General features: G+C 39.6%; 1 protein-coding gene across 3 annotated transcripts in view; it reads right to left on the bottom strand.

Moving 5' to 3' along the window:
- stox2a (storkhead box 2a) overlaps positions 1-23,386 on the bottom strand; it is a 111,159-nt gene that overhangs the window by 42,089 nt on the left and 45,684 nt on the right. The window contains exon 1 of one of the 3 annotated variants that reach the window (XM_066718173.1): positions 16,497-17,181. The exons of the other annotated variants lie outside the window; for them this stretch is intronic. Coding sequence (XP_066574270.1) covers positions 16,497-16,662 — 166 coding nt within the window. The 5' untranslated portion in view covers positions 16,663-17,181. Of the gene's footprint in view, positions 1-16,496; positions 17,182-23,386 lie in introns of those variants that run through there. 3 annotated transcript variants of the gene reach the window in all.

Below are 23,386 nucleotides of genomic sequence, written 5' to 3'. Positions count from 1 at the left end.
ACCGGAAACTCTCTCTCAGCCGCGTGCATTCAAAGCAGAAACAGTCTGACCCCCATTTATCCATTTTTAATGGTCTCTGTTCTCATTATTCTGTTTGTTGACTTTGGATTAGAAACTAAACTAATCCTGACCCTCCTGCTTCCTGGTTTACACTGCACTAAGGCCAGTAAGTCTTTAGGGTAGCATGGTAACAATTTCCTATGGTTAAGCAACTTAATGTCCTCCTCTGAGTTTACAGTAGTAGTTCTGTAGTTCTGTATGTGTGAAGCTAAACTGTTAGACAGTATTATAAAAACATATGGAAGAACAGTCTAAAATAATGCATAGGTTTGAATGGAAAGACTGACTGTTTACTTTATAATAGACAATTGTACATCATTGCATATCAGTAGGTCTTTTAAAAAGTCAATTCTTAGATACATTTGCAAGCCTTTAATGTTATAAAACACCAGTTAAATAAATAGCAAGTGCATATTTTACAGCAAATAATATACAATAAAATCAAGTAATGTCCTTGTTTCCATTATTGTAAGAATTACACAAAGTACTGCACACCGCTAAGATATCACAAAGTAAACTAATTTAGAATTAATGTAAATTAAAATACATCATGGAATGCTGTCTGAGTATAAATGTCTGGAGCAACAGACTTCGGGATAGCGAAGAAACTAAGGACAGTAAAGTCATAAAATGTGTTGCTCTTTGTGATAAAAAGGCAACGTGTTTTAATTGTTAAAAAGACACCTAATATATAGTAATTTCCTACCTAAGTGTTTCCTACCTACAAAACGTTTAGGTTTTGAATTTCACCATGATACGTTTATTAGAACAGAGTTCACAGTGAGCTATTGTTGAGTACAGGCTAGACAAACAAGGTGTCTCTGGCTCTGTTGCCAGTCTGAGATTGCATTATAGGTTCTTTTTAAAATCCTTTTTTGTGGGGCCCCAAAAAATATTGCCATAGAATACAAAGCCCAAATCAAGAGAAATGGGAATGAGAAAGCAACGATAGAAGTCTCGCTATGAAAATATGAAAACAAGGAACTAAAAGAAGAACTAAAATCTAAAAGTAAGAATGTGTCAAGCAAGCAGGCGAGTGTCGGAAAAGGCACCGGGGGTCATGGAGTTGAGCGTGTATCCCATCATGCACTGCTTTAGAATTCTTCAACATGTGAAACGTATCTCACAACCTGTGCAGAAGAGCAAGACAACCGGGGCAAACACTGACATTTTACACATGCTGAGCTTTCAGCTACACTTGCATTATTTATACGTGCTATTAATTTCACTGTTTGTCATCATTTTTTATAAAAGCTCTTCACATGGATACCTTGGTTTGATTTACCCTATGACTGGCATTGTATCATTTCCAAGTATCTAGCCTACAGAGACACATGTACTGCATCCAAATCTCCTTCGCCAACTGCCACCAACTCCAACACTCAACAACATACTACATATTGCATTCAGTACATACATGGTTTGTCCGAAAAGCCATAATTTGTATTTTAAACCATTACAACAGAGAGGTGTAAATGTCTGGCAAGGCTGAAGAAAAAGACAAACAACCTTCTACTTCTACCACAGTGAAGCTTTGGAGGAGAGACACGGCTGGCCTGGAATCATTTAATTATTTATTCCATCGCTCTTTTAAATGTAAACCACAGAAAGACAAACTGAGCCACAGCCCAACTGTCTCCAGTAACCTGTAAGTCTTAATCAGAAGGACACACACTTTTTTCAGTTGCAGTTCTGTATCAAACAAGAGTCATAACAAAAAAAAAAACATTGTAACTTCAAAGCCCATGAAAGCCTAATGTACAAAACATTTTGTTCCATGGTTCCCCTGATGTGTGTTTTTATATAATGTTTCCCTGGATATGATTAACCCTTTTTTTAGTCCAAAAAAACTACAAAAATTAACTAATTAAAAAGTAGATCTGCTCCGAAAACATATCAAACACACTTTGTAGATGTATCAAAAGAAATACTGTAGTAAACGAACACCGACAACTCTTTACATTAAAAAGAAAGACACAAACCCTTGAACATAATGATTTTATTACATTTATGTAGGTGTCTCAGAGAGAAAGAAAAAAGGCACCGCCAGTGAAACTGAAAGAATCTGCTGGGAAGCTGTTAGTCTCCCACAAACCACAAAATCTTCTGACTAGCTTACCTAAATTACAAATCCATTTCTTACACATTGAAAATCAAATTTGTCTAGGTGGGATTTAGCCTACCTGAAGGCTGTGCTGGAAGTCTGTGCAAAGTCTGTGCAAATTGCCTGAGTGATAGATCTTTACAGACAGTGCCTGAAAGAAGCGGTCATTGCTGTTCAATGCACTGACAGGCATAAACTTGCTCCTCTTGCCTATCTTCAACAGTAAAAAAATTAAACCAAACACCTATAACTGGAAGTCACAGCATCTTCTAAGCAAACATGTACGGTTTGGGATCAACTACCTGAAATACAGTATTCAGATCCTTTTGATAAAGCAGATCCGCAATTACAAAAAGAAGAGGGAGGAAAAAAAAGCACACGGCCAATTTAATCTCCAAATTGTCTCTTAACACGCACACATATGCATACACCCACACATGATCTTTATTTGACCAGGTGGTCACTTGTGATTAAAATCTCTTTGGGAGAAGAGAAACAATGAAAATAACATTAGTACACAGTGTCTGGATGACACGTACAAAAGTTAACAGCACTTCATTTGTAACCTTTTTGACTTTCTGACTACAGAACATTATATTCTTCCTCCCTTTATGTCTTTCAATAATCTCTCTCTCTCACTCTCTCTCTATATATATTTATTCATCATCAATATCTGATTCATCCAGTAGAGAGTCAGAGTGATCTGGAGCCAAACCTGGCACAAGGCAATGCACACCCTGAACATTCAGTCCATCACAGGGTAGCACTAACATGCACACAGCACAGTCACATGTCAACAGGCAATTTAGTGTGGGAGGAAACCTGAGCACCTGGAGAAAACCCACGCGAACACGGGGAGAACGTGCAAACACCACACAGGCATAATTATATATGGAATTTGGATTTTAAGCTTCCATTATACTAAAAGCAAATGATTAAAAAATAAAAAATAAATCTATAACTTTGTATCTGGGCTGCTTTTTATTGTATGGGATCAGTCCTATCTCCATCAAATGATCATCAGGATATCAGCCGGTAAGCATTTTGAAGTATAAATGACCAGGGATAACATTCATAACTGAAGATTTGAAATAACTTATTCCCAGAGAAGTGAAGAAGTCATCCATTAAGTTTATTATCATTATTCATATTATTATAGTAGCAGGAAGAGGAGGCTTTGCATGAGAAATTCCAAGCCCTTTTGGGAGTCGGAGGACTTTGGAGGACCAGACATGTGAAAAATTTGAAAACTTGCACAACAACACAGGACCCTAAATCTTTTGAGGCAGTTGACAGGTTAGTGAGAATATTATAAATTCACAGGACAGTCAGAGGGGGAGATTTAGCATTCTGATTTGTCCTTAAACCCACCAAAATCAGTTATTTACAGTCACTGCCAGTATCACTTCTAAAACAAGCCTTATTTTAAGCCCTGGTTGTCTTCCCTATTTTAGTCAGCGCAGTTAGGGGAAACTGAGGGGAGCAAATCGACTGCTTCGTAATAATGAAAAGGGGTTATTTTCAATCGACAGCCACACCGGCTAGATAAACATTCCAGTTTAACAGAATGCATCTTTCTTTCAACAGCCATGTCCTGTAGATGTAATAAAGCACAACGAGACAAGGACAATTAATAGCCTCGCTCATAAAATTAATCTTACCGTATCATAAAAAAAGCTGTTGAAGTAATTTGTCCGGTACAGTGCGCTTTTTTCTTCTTTCCAGACCAACACCCTTCTTGTGGTTGGCTGAAAGACTCACTCCATTAATGTTTTAATTGCCCTCCACAAAGAAATCTTTTCTTGGGACGGGATCAAGTCACCTTCATAAAGATCAGAGAATCCCCCGAGAATAAGGGAACCCAGGTAATCTGGGCGGGATTAAAGATTTCCAGATAACAAAAACATATAATGAATGAAGATTATACCAAAGCAATGTCTTTTGACCTCCGTCGGGACAGTTTGAACATCTGTTTTACCTGTGTGTTGCTTTACTGTAGTAGAATCAACACAGCATTGTGCTGTGGATCAATAGAAGTACAGTAACTAATACAGACTTTTTTCGACATTCCTCTCCGCCTCTAACACAAATTATTCTCAGATTACACTGAACATACCCAAAGCTGTATGGTCTGGGAGAAAAGAACAACAAAACATGCGTTTCTAATCATTATTCACAATACATATGACATTGTACAGGTCTGAACAAATGGCCACAATTAAGAGAATTTGTTGTTCTTGTCTCGATGCAAAGCAGGAAAGGAAATAGTGGAGCTTTACTGCCAACCAGATCATTATCTAAGGATTTCCATGCTGTTTCTTACAGTGTTAGTGGACCTCCACAGTCAGCAACAGTACTGGTTGAAATATTGCAAGCTAAATATGACCAGATTCTATTCTGATGTTACATTGTATAGTTTGATTCACACACAATACCACTTAGGAGATTAGACAGTCATAAGAAATTATTATTAATAAAGTAATAAAGCGAGATACTCTATTTTTCATCAAGACAAATGTGCCCCCACTACCCCCTGACCCTGTTTCAAAACTGACTGAGAGTTCACGGAGTCTGCGCATTATGGTCTGTGCTTATGGTCTTGAGGAGAACAATTTACCAAGGTCAAAAGAAATACCTAACCTTTAAAACAGAGCCCAGCTGCTGAATCACGGGAGCTACACTATCGGTATGGACATGTATTTAAGCTGTTACATCTCCGTCTGAGCGATTTTAGAAGAACCGCAACAGACAAGTACATGATAGTAGTGGAAGGCCGAGAAATGTAACAGCCAAAGAAAAAGTTCAAGAAAATAGTTTGAGACATCTGTAGTACTCCAAGAGTAACATCAAACAGAGTATAAGACAAATTATAACAAGCTGGGGATGAATGTACACTAAAGAATGCACAAAGCGACTGATACGCAGGGCTTTGTTTTGGTAACATGCCAAAATAAAGTCATTTACATCCTGGGCCTAAGACTAAAAGGGTCATATATGTTGCTAAAACATTTTTATTGCATGAACTGACAGTTTCTATATTGTTCTGCAGTTTGAAGAAAACAGATCAGATCATCTCAGGATCTGGAAGGGAAGGGTCAAGAACATATACGGAGCAAGAAAACAATTGAGAGACATCAGCTTGAGACCTAAAGCAGAGGTCAAAGGTGCATCTACAATGATACGGCCCTTTTTCAGTAGATAAAAACTAATCCAGCAAACAGATCACCATCATAAGAACAGTCCCACATGAATGGTATCTATGTAAACTTCATATTTACTATTCTTCAGTAGTCCCCGGCCAACTGGGCACTATAGATCATCTTTGAACTTACCTAACTTTTCATTTAATTAAAAACATCAATTTTCTTCACCTTCACAAATAGTCCAAGTACAAGTTCCTGCCTCGGTCAGCCACAGGCATTTTGAAAAGGAGCAAAGGTCAAACAGTGTAAATGTTCCTTTTAATTTCACCGCCACTATTTTTTGTATTCCTTTATTTGTTGGCTGCACATATATTGTATGATTTGTCCAAACAAGTGCCCTTCGTTCTCAGGAGACGGTGAGCAATTTTGACATGATATAGGGAAGAAGAAGGGAAAGTAAGATGTATCAAAGGGTGATGTGGTATTCCTTTCCCTGTCTTTTCTAATGAACCCTATTTTACCGAGTAAGCATGTGGGAGGGGTGGAGCAGAAAGCAAACAACTATATTCTATTCCATGGTTTCAATCCCCACAAGTCTTTGTTCTTACAGAATACGAATAAAAGCCTGTGTCAAAGCATTTGCCTGCAAAGCCGGGATAAGCGCTATTGTCATATATTTGCAGATGTAATGATTTCTCATTCCTAAATGAGTGAAGTTAATTTTCTTTATCAAGAGACAGAAGAAAAGGCACTTTAATGCTATCCAAGTTTACCTAACTGTCAAAACATTTGCAAGAACGCCTAAGATGAACTCTAAAGCCGTGTTAAATCTACAGTCAATAGTCACATTGTTTCTCATGACTATCTTCATTGCGTTATCATTTTGTTGCATAGTGCTCTTATAAGAGATATTACACTACACATCTTTGGTTCTAATATACAGATGTAGTCAAATGTATTCCAGGCCTTAATTTGAAACGAGGTCATGGGGTGATTGATTGAATAACTATAATTAATTAATACACTTTATCAATTACATCTTTTCAGGGAAACCAATGGAAATAACATCATATACAACTCGTGCCTTAACTCACTCAAATCAAATGCAATTATCACAGTTTTCTTTAGGTTGAAGCAGTGTTGAAGAAACTCAGAAAAGTTTTCATTAATACCCAAGGATAGTTTAGCGGACGATATTTAAACACATCAGTTTTTTATATAGGGATGGTTCAAAAATAGTTTTTTTTTTCTTTGGAACACCAGTGCAACCAGCACATATTAATATTCTACATGTGTGTCAACAAGTACTATATATTGCCGTTCATAAAATACCAACTTTAATAAGGGAGTATAACACGATTTGGTCCTCTGGTCTTAATTTAACCTACTTCCTATATGGACTGTGCAACGAAGAAGGAATGTCTCAGGCCCAATAGGTTATTCTACAGCTGTTGCACGTATGTCTAGTGGTGTGGTTTCGGCCAAAACATAATCTATAGTTCTCCACTAATATATAAATTCAAGATAGAGCTTAACTTTTAAGATAGATCAATTTTCTGTCTTTGTACTGAGCATGGAGCAACCTCTACTACTTTTTTTTTTCTTTGCTCTCCCAATCGTCTTGTGTAAATCCTGTCTATGGGGATGGGGTTAGTGATGTCAGCAGCTGGGATGTCCTGAATGTGTGCAGTTATTTTTAGCCAATACTAAAGAGAATACGGCCAAACAGCGGCTTAGGCTCCTCGTCAAAGCTGCCCATCCCTGAAACTGAAACAACCGATCACAGGCAAACTGCCTCATTCACTTTCAGCCCCAGAATCCAGGCATCACACACCATGTCCTTTTTACTTTGCTGGATAAATCTTCTCAATTTCCAAGACTTCAACTGAATTTAATAATACAGTGGTGCATTGCAACCTCTCTAGCTGTTTTCACTCAGTATGCTATAAATGGGCTAATTGAAAACAAAAAACCGAACCTTATGACAGTAGAAAACAAATCAAAACATAAATACACATAATGATAGAAAAAATACAATAAGGCTCTGGATGCGTTCGTTTTAGAGTTGACAATCAAGCCCTCAGGGGAAGGATATTAGACACACTTTCCAACGTGTCAGATAAAAGAAAACTTCTATCCAGAGCTTACGGTGAATGATTTTTATATTTTGTATGGTCCCCAGAGATGTTTCTTATGTATACGAGGAACTACACAAATACAAGTTTCTTTGCTTCGCTTACTTGAAAGTCACGAAATACCTATCCACGTCCTGCTGAATTTTTGACACAAAAAAATGTAAGGGTGGGGTAAAAGTAAATGATGCAGATAAATGATTAATAAAAAACAATGCCGTCTTATATTGCTCTGGAATTATGGGGCCAGTGGGCCATCCTGGGGAGACTCTATGAATCGTTGACACACGTTATTTACGAGGTTTAATGGTAAAATCTCCCATATCTTTCTCCCACATCTTTCACTCCTTGACCGCACCTCCCCGTCCCACTTAAGATCTCAGCAGCACCCCCCTGAAACTAAAGTAGCACTATCACTCATACACACCAAAAAAAAAAAAATGATGGACGTATGTCATAGCCTTACTGTCACAACCTTACAGTAAATCATAAGTAGGACGCAAGAAGATAAGAAAGGTTACAAGTAACACTGTCATCCCTCCAAAATCATTTGTATTAAGAATTGCCTGAAAAATGGGTGATGCGGTTTCTTGACTCACTCATGTACTTTGAGATTTGTCAGATTAGGCAACACAACCACCACCACCAACACTCCATTAATAAAAGCTCAGGCAATTGCCAGTTTCACGTGCCAGTTTCATAACGGATAGCACCCCAGTGTATAGTTCCCGCTCGAATGCTTTGTTGGAATTTCCTGTACGCTGCTTTACGGAATATGAACAGTCGAACATGTAGATGCAAATGCATTTACTGGACCCTGAAGCGCAGACATATGGAATTCACTTCTTCCAGTCTTTACAGTCTGTGCCACTGAGGTAATCTTACCTAGCACTTGCCAAAATCACATAACGGACGTTGAAGCTCTCTTTATGAAGTGTACTGTACAACTTCAAAGCCACTAACTAAGTAAAACTAAAAGTGTTACATTTATTTTCCTGTTATTTGGTATAATTAATTCAAATAATTTAGTTTGCTCCTACAAGGTGGCGAAACTGTGATTGGAGTTCATAGGTCCCTGCACAGTCAACCCAAATCCAAGCCAGGCAGTCAGATCTCAGGTTTTAACTGGTTATCCACACCTCAAGTTGCTGGGCTATGCCAGTCCAAACAAACGACCAACTCGCTAGGCCAAGAAGCTGCTAGGGGAGGGAAGGGAAGGAGGAATAGGTTTGCACACTCATGTAATTCTATGGGGGATGAGATGTCTTCATACCAGTCACACTCCATCCATGTACTCCACCCATGATTAACTGAGAACAGGCAGCACAATTTGAGACTTTGGTGGAGACTAAATCACGATCACCAGCCATTTGTGAATGACAATTCCAATACATGAAGCCAGTACTGTGTGTTTATTCTGCACGGCTGGGTCAGAGGTTTGTTATGGTGTTGGCCTCTGTGAAGCTTATCAAGAGTGGTTCTGAATGGAAATGAAACTGGAGAGTCCTAACTGGCATCTTACAGAATCATCATAAATGGCACAGGTGGCAAAGTTGGGAAATACTTATCTGCCTTTAACAACCATAATAATAAAATGGTTTATATTTACGTTCATAAATCTTTAACATTGTGTTAAGTTTACCATCCTGTTTATAAAAGATGTAACACAAACACTTGATAGTACAAAACAAACATAAAACGATTTTACTTAGCCCTTGCTAACTTAACATGTAAGCAGAAAACTGACATGTAAGCAGATGCATTTCATATTCTGGCCACAAAAATGTCATGCTCTTAAGAGGCATCCAAAGCACTTTGGAAAATAGGCTTTGTTTTGAAAGACTGCTTGATCGATTTGTCATTTTTCAGTGTCATATGCGTCATATTATTACCATTCCCTCTGATTAATGTTTTGACACAGTACGAAGGCTTGGTAAGACAAAATCAAGCAGCTGCAATGCTCTTTGAATATTGGATATTTAGATCTCTGATAAACATTGCACTAAGGTTACCGAGATGTAAATCGGAAGCCAGCAAAAAGGAGCTGGACTCATTTCCCATGGATTCTTATTTGATTTTATTATCTTTTACGTTGTGTGTACATTTGGTTTTAACATCATTACAAATTCAATCTTTATGTAACACACACCCCTAAAATCATTATCACGATCCCTATTCACTCATACAATCTGATCAAAGATTTGAGGTGAATCAGGGTTCTTGCTCTCCCCCTTAATGGCTTTCTAGATAATGTTTCAGCATTATGTAAAAGACCAAGGGTTGTTACTGCTAAACCTGCATGCAGAGATCAGTGAAGAGCAATTGGGAAGATAATGTCAATTCAGCCGGCAGAATGAGCAGATCTTATCTGTAACTGGCACTCACAAAAGCAATATTGTGGAGCAGCAATGAAATAAAATGTCATATAAATAAAATGAGAGTTGTAAAGGAATATAGACGCCTTAGGTAGGAGTTGGAATATCAAACACAATGGGACAGTAAAACTACAATTGCCCTCTGAGAGTTTTTAATAGGCATTTTAACATACATGCTGATTTTTTAAATTATTATTCATTGAACCATTTCAGTTGCTTATATTTTTATAACCCCTGCAGTCTCTGAATCAAAATTTAAGAAGACTTTAGATACATTTCAGAACATTTTGGTTGGCCGTATTATAGGGTTATGTGAACAAACAGAAAATGCTTGCTTCTGGCTTTTACAAAATCCACTTATTGTTATTGACAATCCCACGCATCCTCAACAAGATACAGCGTGGTTTGCCCTTTCCAGCATTGGCGTATTCAGACCTGCATTTATTGAAGACACAGCCAATTCTGAAGTTAACCTTGATGTTTTGCAGAATCACTATACTCCTTTCCTCATGGTCTCTGATGTTGATATTGTTGAAACTGAATCTCTCCAAGCCGTACTGTGCAATTTCATTATTCAACTTTGATATTTCACAAAGGGGAAAGCTTGATTCTCATTGAGGACTGTGTTGCCCATATATGCTAGTACTTCTAGTAAAAAAAATAATGATGTATTGCTTTAATTTTATAAGTGACTTAAATGGTTTGATGAATACAAAATTAAAACAAATCACATGCTGGTAGGACCCTATGATCCTTGAGGACTAGGATTGGTACTCTTTGTATCCAATCAACTGCAATGTTGTACATACAAACTTGACACATGCCCTCTGGACAAAGGTGTTCACTAAATTAAAACAAAGAAAAAAAATCCTGCACATCCTTTCCCAACACTGAAAACTCTTTTAGTTTTTTCCCCAAAGCAAAATCTAGAAAGTTCAATTTCTAGCTTTCCAGCTGGGGGACAATACTAATGTAACACCTTCCCAGACTGTCAATCTGCTATAAATCATATGCCAGGCCAGTCAGACTGTTACTGTAACCAGTATAGCTGATAAACAAGAAACATAAACATTACTAATTGCAGCTGTTATAGTGACTGAGAAATAGCTTTCAGAGGACTGACAGGGACAGAATGGAGTATTAAACAAAACGAAGAAAATTATAAACACACTCTTTTTCTGGTATAAGATCTTGGGATCTGTTCTTTCTCTGCCTGTCTGAGCTCTTTTCCTATTCAACAGCTATAGAAACCCTAAACCCAACCATTTAGATGGTGTATTCTGGGAGAGGCATAGAATAACATTTAGTTCGTTAACATGAGCATAAATGTATGAAACAAAAACGATATAAAATGTGAGGTAAACACAGTTTACTGAAATGGTATCAGAATTTGTTGAAAGTGATCAGCACAAATTACCATTCATGTCATGAATGGAAAAATGTATTCTGACATAGCTGCACATGTGCAAACTGACCTGAATTTCATCTCGGCTATACCGCATCTGTGTGAGGGCCCTATGCTTTCTGAAAATGATCTGTGGAGCTCCATCACTGCCTTGTCATGCAACCGGAGACAATTTTCTGAGTCAGTTTTTCCAAACACATCTGTTTCTCTGAAAACGTACCGTCTTGGAGATGTACTGACTGACTGGGGAGACTGACACTTAACATTTAAGAACAGGCGAAAGAGATTATTGTTTAATTGGCGCCAGGAGGAAGAAAACAGATTCACCTGGGGGAGATAGAAGACAGATTCTCAGGGTTTATATGCCTCCCTCAACCAGGTGAATCAGTTCCCCTCATTTCTTCCCCACAATGTGGATTTCATCAATTCAAACTCTTTCAGCTGTACTTTTACAAGTCAATCACTACGGTCAGTGTCTTTCGGTACCCTTCCTAAAAAAAAACACAGAAAAGATAAAATCAATATTTTGTGCAGCGCAACTTCTATTAAGTTATTTTTTAGTTGGTTATAGGGGTTCAATTTCAGGGGGAACTTGAGCAGGGGACAGAGAAGGCATTCCTGTGTCTTCTAAATTGCAAGACACTAAAAACAGAATGCTAGATCTGTTACAAATCCCAAGAACCCTCATAACCGTAATAATATTCTGACAGGGCAGGTGTTAGTGGTTCCTGTAGGCCACAAGGCATGGTTAATGATCCATGAAAGAAAGACGTGGGTGCTTTGATAAAATGTAACACAAGATCTGCTTGATAGTAGATTCCAATTCAAGCCATCAGGGTTTGTTTCAAAACCAATCCATTGACTGTCCTGGGACTTTTATATAGCATTCTTTGTTTAAGGAGTAAACGCATGTGTACCACCTACGTTTTAGTTGTTACACATGTGTGAATGTTGTGGTACAAATGAAGTGAAACCTTGTCACAGGAGTTGTGCATGTGTGGCCTTGACTCACACATTGTACCCAGTCATTAGAAAATGGCCCCTCGTACCACAACTGTACCCAGACTGCACCTTTTTCTACTTATATTCACAACATACAAACTTGACTTTCTACAAGTAATGGTAATTTGAAGTGTGCTTCACAGTGGAAATTGCACATTGTTACATGAAACATTTCAAAGCATAGTGGGAAAATTAGGGGTATAATATTCTATGAACTGCACTTACTTTTCCAAAAGTCCTCTCCTACGAGCACAAACTCTAAACTGCCACTCCGGTGTAAATTGCAAAGGTCTCCAGTTTGAATTATACATATCAATGGTTTCTTGATAATAGTTTTTTGTTGCAGGGAAAAATGAGGACAGAATTTTGATTTGTTTTCATTTGTTGACTGTAGAAGAATGCAGTACTGGAGTTATAAGATTCAAATATGAACACTTTCTGGACTTGAACGATTCATATACATTTAGATTTTTCCATAAACAGTATGTCAAGTATTATATTTAGTATCACTAGCCATCAGAGAATTCACCTAAAAGAAATGAGAGATTATTGCATGCTTCTGTAAAGAACTTACACAAGTAAGTAGTGTAATTAATCTGACAATTCCAAAAATAAGAGGTGTCCAAAAATAGAAAACAAGGAAAATACGCAAAATGTTTTTTACTGTTAATCTGGGGAAAGACAAGCAAGTGACAACATCAAAGCATCTTTCGGGAAGTGCAATGGCAAATTAACATGAGAATATCATTAAATGCATACATGCACATATATCAGATTCATTAGGTTAAGAGCCTATCTGCACGTGAGAATTACTGATGTGCAGCTGGATTTAACTTCAAGGAAATTATGAAATTATGAAATACCTGAACAGCAGACATTAAGACTAGAAATGCATATATTTGGGCTGTACTATGTCACTGTGAAAGTGATAGTTGCACAAAATAAGTAACTTATATTAAGGTGAATAATTATATGGGGAGGGGAAAAATATTATAATAATCTGTATTATTTTACTTGAATACTTCATGGAGGAATTATGATCCTCTTGATCATCTTAACTCATTCTACTGTAAAGTAATGAAAAACATAAGCATACATATATTTATAGGACAATGCAGTAATGATAAAGCAAATGCATATATTCATAGGAAAGGGCTGTAATGATAAAAGAAAATACTGCATGTGAGATAACATTTACTTCAACAAAATTTGATTTACAATTCAACCAAAACCCAGCACTATAATAAAAAAGGGCTTAGTAAAAAATATATACATCTACACATCCCTTTGTCATTTATTCTCACAAACCAGCTTTGTGCTCTAATTTATATGCATCTCTCACAATGGCCACATCGTTTAACCTTTGACCTCAGACGTTGCTAGGAAGCGTGAAGAAGCTCTGAACCGATGCAGATTTGGCGGATCTCACTGTGCAGCCATTCAACTCCCTCTCTATGGGCTTCTCCAGCCTTAAAATATGCAGGATTTCTGCTTTTCTTTCCCCTAAGTAAACTGATTGTCCCCGTCCTAATCTGTTTTTGCATATATTTCAGCTTTGAGAAAGTAGCAACCAATTCAGTTTTGGGCTCTATGAAATAAAGCTTCCCCTTTTCTTGATAAGTTAATGATAATTTAAAAATAAAAACAAACAAACAAACAAACTATAGAATTAAACCTTGTATAAAATGCTTTTATACCAATAGTTGACTTCAGTTCTGCACCTAACTATGGATTTTCCTCCCTGTACTGTCAAGCCTTTCCCCAAAGCAATTTAGAAGTTGTGTGTTTCACAAAATAAAGTGAAACCAATTTAGAATCTCATTAAAGACCTCTGACTATCCCGACACAATGAGACTTAATATTTTAGACAAACAGGGAACTCTGAGGCTTGGATGCCACCCTGCATGCTAAGATGCAGTTTTGCTTTCCAAATTTGCTGGATTGACAAAAGCCCGCATTTATATTCAACCCCAGTTGGGGATTTGCAAAGCAAAAAAGAACAAACTTTCCACACATTTTTGGAAGAAAAACTGGTCCCTAAAAAATACTTTTGTGTGTGCGTTTTATTTTTTAAAGGAAGAATACAATGCACTGCCTGTGTTTTCCCCCGATGCATTTAAAGAAAACACCTTGCATTGCTGAAATGTGACTGACTGTTGGAGGTATTGATTTTCTGAGACCACATTGAGGCTGTTTCAAACAATGCCTTCAATAAAGGTACGCTAACTATCTTAACCCAGCCTGCTCGTGAACATATGGCATTGGGTAAAACAATGTCTGAAAATACATGAGATGGGAGAGGGGGTGGGGGGGATTCATACCTTTAAAATCTGCAAGCAAACTCTGATTGCAATGATTCCAGTCTTTCTAGGAAATCAGCATATGCTTTTCAGACGAGGGGCAACTGCTATACTGGAGAAACTGGCTGTATTCCAGGCAATTCAGCATGCGGTCAACTGACAATGCAGACGCACGCTACCTGAGATACACTTGATCGGCATGTTAGAACACACACCACTGGATTGCCATTGGTACATTACGAAGGCAAGTCTCACTGCAGTCTTGTGACGGTGTCAAGGAAAGACCAGCGAATGGAACACCTGCTAAAACAACCCGACCAGACGCGGACACTGAATATGCAATCAGGTGAAGAATGTGCAAAACTGGAAACTGAGTTAAAAGGACCCCCGTGTTCTGATTAGCACAATCTCCAGTTAAAACGGATGTTAGTATAGGTAGGCATGCAGCGCTATCAAAATGGAGCAAGCACATTAGACATAAATATTGTTGTGACTGGAAGACTCATACAGGACGCATTTAGTTTCTAATACCACGCATTTATGCAATTTTATCTAAAATTCTTCTACACTGGCAAATCTCTTTATCTCACCTGCCATGACCTCGGAGGTATGAGATCAGAATACAAGAAGCAGTGTTACTTCCACAGGTGTAATGTTTCACTTTTTATACATCTAAACATTGGCAACGGAATACTAAAAATAAGCATGTGGTCACGTATGTTTATTACTCATCTGGATTAAGCTGCCAGATTCTGTGCATTTTGTAGGTTGAGAACACACTTCCTTTTATCCAGTGGCTAAGACAACTTCCTAGTGGTACCTCCGCACCTCTTTATTCTTATACTATTACACATTTTTCCTTAAACAGCCATTGCATTTCTAGTTTGGCGGGGGTTTCCTCAGATCTGTTGGCACAGGTTGAGGTTGAGGTTGAGATGTAACACTGATGCTAGTATTTGGGCCTAAGCAAAGGCCGGTCAAGAGACAAAAAGGGCCCAATAACAGATCCTCAGGTGATATCCGACACCGTTTAAATTAATATCCTGCTCCAGTCATGAGTCCGGCCTGCGAGCCGAGGGGAGGGGAGGGTGATTGAACACTGACACCAGCCTTGCGTGTTTTTAGGTGCAGACACACAGTGGAGATCAATGCTTTTCCCAAGGCAATTTTACTCCAGCCTGCCATCTCCCTTTTTGGTTTCAGCTACAGTACCCAAAAAGAAAGGCTAAGCATGTAAAGTGCTGCATGTTGCTAATCACAGGAGACACTCGAACCTGAATAGGGGGTAGGGAGGTGAACCCAGCGGCCAACTGCCCGATTTTCTGGAGCTAATGATGTAGAAATTGATAAAAAAAAAAAAGGACGAGACACAGAATTGGTACTGACCCCCCCACACACACACACACAAACACACCATTGCTCCCTCATTCACCCACCCACCCTCCCACCCTGACAAGTACACACAAACACACAAACGCACACAGCCACAAATTCATTGCACAAGGAGATTGACTGATGCCACAGCTTTCTGAATCTTATCGACAACACCATGCAAACTGTTCTGAGAAAAAAATAAAGACAAAAATGTGTCTGATGAAAAACAAAAAGGGACCTGATTGGGGGGGGTTGTAAGGGGTCCAAAATGGTGGATGCATGTCTTATTCTCATTTATTGTTCATAATTAACTGCTGCTTTATTTCTCATTTTGTCAGCCACCCACAGCCACTACGAGACCAACGTTGGCACCTCTTGCTGTAGTGCCCTCTTAAAACCACCAGACATGACAGAACAAAACGCTATTGCCATTTCTGAACAACACAAACACACACCTATATATATATATATATATATATATATATATATATAGCAGCACAGGCTTTTTTCTCTCATAAAAAAAAATATAAATAACAAATAAATAATAATAGGGTGGAAAAAATGCAGAAAATGTGTAAAAAGCCAAAAACGCCAAACCAACCTGAAGTCATGTATCCTCGCGATGGCTGGGAGAGAAAAGCCGGTGGGAAGTGTTTGTGTAAGCGGTAGTCCTTTTCACTGCGAGACCTCATTCGGTCAGAGGCCCGGTCGGAGAAATCCGAGCTAGGCCAAGCCCGCCGAAGGGTCGTACTTCGGGTCTTCTTCATTGTGGCACGAGAGCGCAGCGAGGGGGCTACCTGCAGCTTAATCCCTTTTAAAGCATTAGCTGGGAGGCCCCCACTTCCCTGCACTATGTGTGGCGCTCCTGGAAGCTCAGAATGGAGGCATGGTTCGGAAGAAATGAAACCGGCGCGCTCTCTCCTCTCCTCTCCTCTCCTCTCCTCTCCTCTCCTCTCCTCTCTTCTGTCTCTCTCTCTCTCTCTCTCTCTCTCTCTCTCTCTCTCTCTCTCACATACACACACACACACTCACTACAGACTCTCCACTGCTGCCGACACTATGGCTGCCTCTGCTCCAGATAAGAGGAGTCGACTTCGGGGGCTCCCCTTGGTTCCTTCTGTCCTTCCTTCCTTCGGGTTTTTTTTTTTTTTCTTTTTTTATCTCCCTCAAATGATCCAATTTTACACACATCCCAGAATGCATTACACTTCATTTGCAATCAGTCCCGGCTTATAGTTTTCCAGTATCACAAGTGCAAGAGGAGGAGGGGGTCGGGGGGGTGTCGGGGGTGGGGGTGGGGGAGTTGGGGTTGAGGGGTGACGGGGGGAGTAGGGGAGTCACATAATGTGGCTTTCTCTGGACACCGGTTGTGGTGGTGGTGGTGGCGGTGGTGATGTTGGTTGGGGGTAGGGGGGGGTTAAAGGGAAATGAATAGGATAAGTGGGGGGGCTGGTTGGCTGGTTGAAGTAGGAGGAGGTGGTGGTGGTGATGGTGGTGGTGGTGGTGGGGAGAAAAAAGATTTGCAGCGAGAAAAAAGCCGTCAGATTCAAACAATAGCTCAATTCAGCCACAGGAGCGGTTGGCCAACTGTGAGACGCAGAACACAAAAGGCCCAAACAAATGAGAGAAAAAACCCACAGCCTTCCCTTTTTCTTTTCTTTTTTCCTCCTTTTTGGGGGTTTTGACCTAAAACCCGGCCAAGGTGGGGGGGGAAGGGGATGAGGGTTGGCCACCGAAGAGAAAAGAGGCAGCGTCAATCTCTGTCACCTGGGAATCAAGGATGAGTCTCTGTTGTGGATACAGCAGGAGCGGGAGGAGAGAGGTGAAAATGGAGGAGGAGGGAAAAAAAAAACAAGCAGAACAAAAACCAGATCCTCTTCTTCACCTATCAAAATCCAATCAGGGAATCAATAAAGCCCGCTGAGCAACACCGCACTCATCAGAAGGCAATCTCCATTTAACTGTTTTGCAGCTGCTGCTCCCTGCGCCTACAGAAAGGCTGAGTGAGCGAGAGAGCGAGCGAGCGGCAGAGCGAGTGAGTGTGTGTGTGTGTGCGCGTGTGCGTGACAGCGCATGTGTGCGTGCGTGTGTGTCTGTATGCGAGTGCAAGGAGTCTGTGCCACGGAACAAAAAAACGACCACAAAAAACAAAAACACAGCTACGTAGGTCCTGGAAGCAATTAATTCCTGTAAAATCCAGAGCTAATGAAGTCTGGGAGCCAGAGCAGAGTAGGTTCCCTTTTATTTTGGTGGAATCTGTGTTTGTTTTCCTCCCCACCGCTCTCTTCTTTCAAGCTGCTCCACGGACAGCGCCTCTTGCTCCTGCAGGTTTCTGTTTTCTTCCCCCCACGCCAAGAAGCCGACTTGAAGAGGTTACGAGTGCTTGGCTGCAGGAGGGTGCCAGACGTCTTCACCACGTTCTCCTTCTGCCTCTGCTGCTGCTTCCTCCCTTGTTGCTTTTTCTTTTTTCTCCCCTCTTTCCCCCTCAATGGCTCCCCTTGCTTGTGAACAGAATGCACAGCTAAGGACGGGGGCAGGAAGCAACTCAGCCACCAAGTCCCATGCTAATCAAGGAGCTGTCTTATGTTAGACGCGCTGATCCTGACAGGCTTTGCATTTTAAATGTAAAACACTCCGTAGGCTCCACTTCAACCCTTGGCTTGCATCCCAGCCTATAAGCAGCAACGGTATATTTACATACAAAAGCCGTAAAATTTTTAGCACGGCCCTGCCTCCCACCGCTCCAGTCTCTCCCCTACCTCCACCTCCACCACCTCCCCCTTCAGGAAGAAAAAAAAAGGAAAAAAGGAAAAGCTCTTATCTCCTCTTGCAAAGACACAACAGAGTCGTGGCTCTGCTGTGTGCACTCTCCTTTTCTTCCTTCCCCCTTGCCTCCCTCGCGCGCACACACATCCTCCACTTCAGTCCTAATCAAGGCAAGGCAAGCAAGGGTCAACCGGTGTAACAGCTGCAAGAGAATTCCACTGCAAGGCAATTAGCGTGCTCCCTCCACGGCCGCCGCTCAGCACAAATAGCAGGCAAACTGGTTCAGTGGCTGCTCCGCTACCACACGGACTGCCACAGCCCGAGAGCTGCTCTGAAGATCAAGACTCAATACAGCTGTTACACTCCTCACAGCCAATCACTCCCTGACAACCAGCCACCACAGTAGGGAAGTGGGAATCAATGCGTTTCAACGCTGGTTGAAACAAGACACATTTCAGCCGAGTGGAACAGGGAGTCAACCCTGGCAGAAGCAGAACTCCAAGCTTTTAACCTACTAGCTGGATTAAAACTCTACATGTGGAGAGAGAGATTCTGGTGATTTATTTTGTTCTTATGGTTTTCGTTTCTCTTTAAACTTAGTGGAGTTTCACAGGAGTCCGACACACACACACACACGCACGCACACTCAAACTGGATCAAGTACCACTTTGCTTGTAGTGTCGTTCACACTGTAGAACGTGATGGGAAAAGGCAATGTAGTTTTGACTGAATTAACCATTACACAGGACTCTCATTTTTAAAGTGTAAAATTATATTTCCTTCAAATATAACTGTTGAAAGCAAAAGCAGGCTAACCTTAAAGGATCTACAGTGTGATACGTAGCAAATAACATTCACAAATTGCAATGCATTGTCTGATATTTAGCCTAAATATATTCAAGTTAAAACTTATCTGTTCATGCAAGAACGGTCTCTTGGATCGCCATAAAATGCCTCAAAAATAATACAGAACCTTATATATATTTATATGCATATATGTGCTATATATATATATATATATATATATATATATATATATATATATATATATATATATAACTTCACTCTCTAGAACATCATTTTAATTTAATGTGCTATTTATTAATTGCAAGTAATAATACTCTACTTTTTTGTACCCGATTGGTTTCATTAACACAAAATGTCAAACACAGCATAAAGGTTTTTTCTTCCAGCTTGGAAAAGGTCAAGGTTCAGTGAGCTCTGATAATGAGGACCTCCCCAGCTACACTTTCACACATTTCTTTTCTTTACAATGGCCAAAGTTTAACATAAAATGTATATATTTTTTTTTTTTTCATGGGAGGCAGGGTTCTTATATATTCTGTTGTGGTTACAGGACTAAAAAGCTCAATTTTCGAGGGGGTTGCAAAACTGGCTGGTTTCAAAAGGCAACACGCCACCTTCGATAATAAGCAATCACTAAAGTCAGAAATCAGAAATAAATATAACCTTCCGAGATTCAGACTTTCCAATTAGTCCTAACATTTGCAAAATACCCTATAGTTTGGGTTCAAAACGCATTACTTGTTTTATTTATTTAAATGAAAAAGTACCACAGAAGACAGGAAGAGGTGTTTAACCCCTGTTTAGTGCTCAGACACAAATGAAAAATAATATATACTTTTCTGTAAATGTATCATTTGAAAAAATATGAACGACTAAAATAGTTTTTTAAAATTCCAACTCCTTGAACAAGGCAAACTGAGTCCAAATCACAGTCGAAATGGCATTTCCTCAGAATATCTAGTTTTCCACTAAGTAATTCAATTTAGAGGACTTTGAAAATGGCATGATTTAGTTACCTCCAATTATAGTTGCACTAAATGTCCTTGCTGAGAGTTTAAATGATGAGAATGTTGTAAAATAAGTAAATGACTCTTATGTGTAACAGATGGGGGGATAGATGGTAAAAGTGGTTTTATAAAACTGTCATGGTTGGAGAGCCTTTTCAATACATTATTAAAATAATCAGCCATTGCAAAAGCAGTCAATCCAAATTTCTTCCAACCTTTGCCAAGAATTGCACGTCGTCATACCAATGAAACCAATGCAAATTACAAACTTGTGGAAGGAATACATCAGATTTCAGAAGGTCCCATGTAACAGATGAGCTGCCAAACTACCCAAAGACATACATTTGTTGATTTAATAAAGGCTGTGGATTAATTTTATGCCCATGTACCCCAGGGCTCTAATTTATCAGGCTGTCATTCTGCTCTTGATTACACATGAGCAGGGAAGAAAAGAAAGACAGACAGACCATAACCATTGTACCTAGCTTTCAGATTTTCCATGAGCATGTTCTAATACAGAAAATATATAAACAAAACTCAAATTAGCAGGAAATATGGGATTGGATAACAAAACCACATTTAAAAAATAGTAATTGAAAATACAATATAATCTAACTAATCAAATGTGCTTTCAATGCAGCAGTAGTAAAAGCCCATCCTCAATCAGGGAGGCTTACGCTGTATTAGAGCGGCCTGCAGCTTCGTGAAAGAGACTTGTTTCAGAACCGCCACAGTTTCTCTCATTCTTGACCGTTCATGAATTAAAACCCTAACACACAGCACAGACATTGCTTCTTCTGTTCCTAAATTAAATGTATGCCTTGGAGTCTCCTTACAGCTAATATTGCTCACGCCGACACTTCAACCCGAGTTGTATTTCTCCCCCCCAAAAAACAGAAAAGAAAAAGAGAAATGTTCATGGTGGTAATTTCCAAGTTGGACCCCAGTGCCTCTTAAGCTAGTTTCAGATCGTATTTCTCGCCGTGTTATGTCAAGGCTGTAAGTGATGACAGGAATGCAGGGCTATATAGCACACATGCTTCTCTTCACAGACAAAAGATAGCCATGTGACTTTGCAACGAACACAGTCTACAGGCCCCCTGAATCCCCTCGTGAGACAGAGCCCCCTGCTCTCCTGCGGCTTCCCACTCTCACCACAAGGGAATTCTCTAGCACGCTGGTCCCTTTCTCAGGAGGGAATAAAAACGACAACAAAAACAAACAAACACACACAAAACAGATGAGCCCTGCAATGACACAGCTCTTCCTTTTTCTTTTTCCATTCCCCGACTAATTTACTCCTGAAAGACACCAGACTTCCTTAAGAGTTGCATAAACCATGTTGTAAGTTTCTCCTGGGCCAACTATTTCACCCTCCAAAGACACCAAACACATACTTAATAAAATACTAATTTCCCCATCCCGACACATAGAGGTGACCAATATTCGGTATCAAGCTCCCACTGGTATTTAAGGCAAGATAGATGGTTTATTAAAAAGCCAATACACAAAACAAACAAATGACCACAATGCGACAAGACACCCATGACTCTGAACTTATCCCATATTCACCGCTGAAATTGCTGATGCAGTGGCAACAAGAAGAAACAAAATGTCAGGCTTCCCTTTCTGCCATTATGCAAAACCCAACTGTAATAACACTGGCCGGTCTCTGCTGGGACCGCTCTGTGGGTGCTCAGGTATTTCAGAAAGTATGCGAAGGTCTGTGGCTAACCTCTCTCTACAAATGCGCAGCCAAAGTGGTGAAGCTGTGTATGTCTTTCTGTCGCAGCATAATTTGGTTGTAAGCAAGAAGTAATTACAGTCCTTACCAAAATAAAGACACGGCACATTTTACACTGTGCCAAACCACACGCACAGAACGCCAAATTCGTGCTTTGTTCTCTGGGCTCTGTTTCCATTCATTCAAATCAAACCTAAAAAATATTTTTTTTGTTTTGCATTGCATTTGTAGAAGAGCTTTCTAATTAGACAACTGCTTTTGAACAGTTTTGCGGAGGCTTAAACTGAACTTTGAAGAAATACTCAATCCAAGCTGATCTACCCATTAAATTTAATTGATTTCTGGTGATATATAAATAAGGGAGCAGTAACTTTAATTATTTAATTACTCCCAGGCAGTGACACAAATATGTACTGGCTGAAGTGTAAAATTAATTCAGGCTATTGTTGAGCACGCTACCAGAGCTGGCCAATTGTGACAGTTAAGCCATGAAATCTGAATTTGGGCATTGTGTACTGTGGTTTACAGAGCTTTCAGCTGTCAGGTGAGTCAGTTTGCCTGTAGACATGCATGTGTACATGTGTTTCTTCGCAAGATCTCATAGTACTTGCAAAACATTTGTCCTGCAGTAAAAGTAGTGGTGGCAAATTCTACAAATGCATTCAGAGTGGCTCTTTGGTGGGGTCTACATGCAAGTTTGCATCATGCCAAATGTGGTGCTTTAAGGGACAATTTTAAATTGGCAAGACTGAATTACAACAGAGGTATTACATAGACAAGACCAGAACATTTCTGTCCAGGTGGCCTTGCTGCACTTTTCAGGAAATGCGTTGCAATAGACCACACTTCAGTAACGGTCATTGAAATGCCATTACAAAACCATGTAAGACAAAGCAGCACTAAACACATGCACATGGACACAAAAGCAAACTACATACATAATGCCATCATATACAAGTACCACTATGTTTTTTTACCAATGTTTTCAAATATAACTGTTTTAGAAAGGGTCACTGTTCTAACTAAACATGGCCTATGTATAAAGCAAAGTGAATTTGCACTACCACATGTGTTACAGTTAAAGAGATATAAGCAATGTTGTAAGTGGCATCGCTTTATAGTTACCCTCGTTATTTTTTCTGTTTAACTTTGACAGTCACATTTCTG

Source organism: Amia ocellicauda, chromosome 12, assembly GCF_036373705.1.
Source record: "Amia ocellicauda isolate fAmiCal2 chromosome 12, fAmiCal2.hap1, whole genome shotgun sequence".
NCBI lineage: Eukaryota > Metazoa > Chordata > Actinopteri > Amiiformes > Amiidae > Amia > Amia ocellicauda.
Note: the sequence above shows the minus strand (reverse complement) of the source record. Positions and strands in the feature narration are given on the sequence as shown.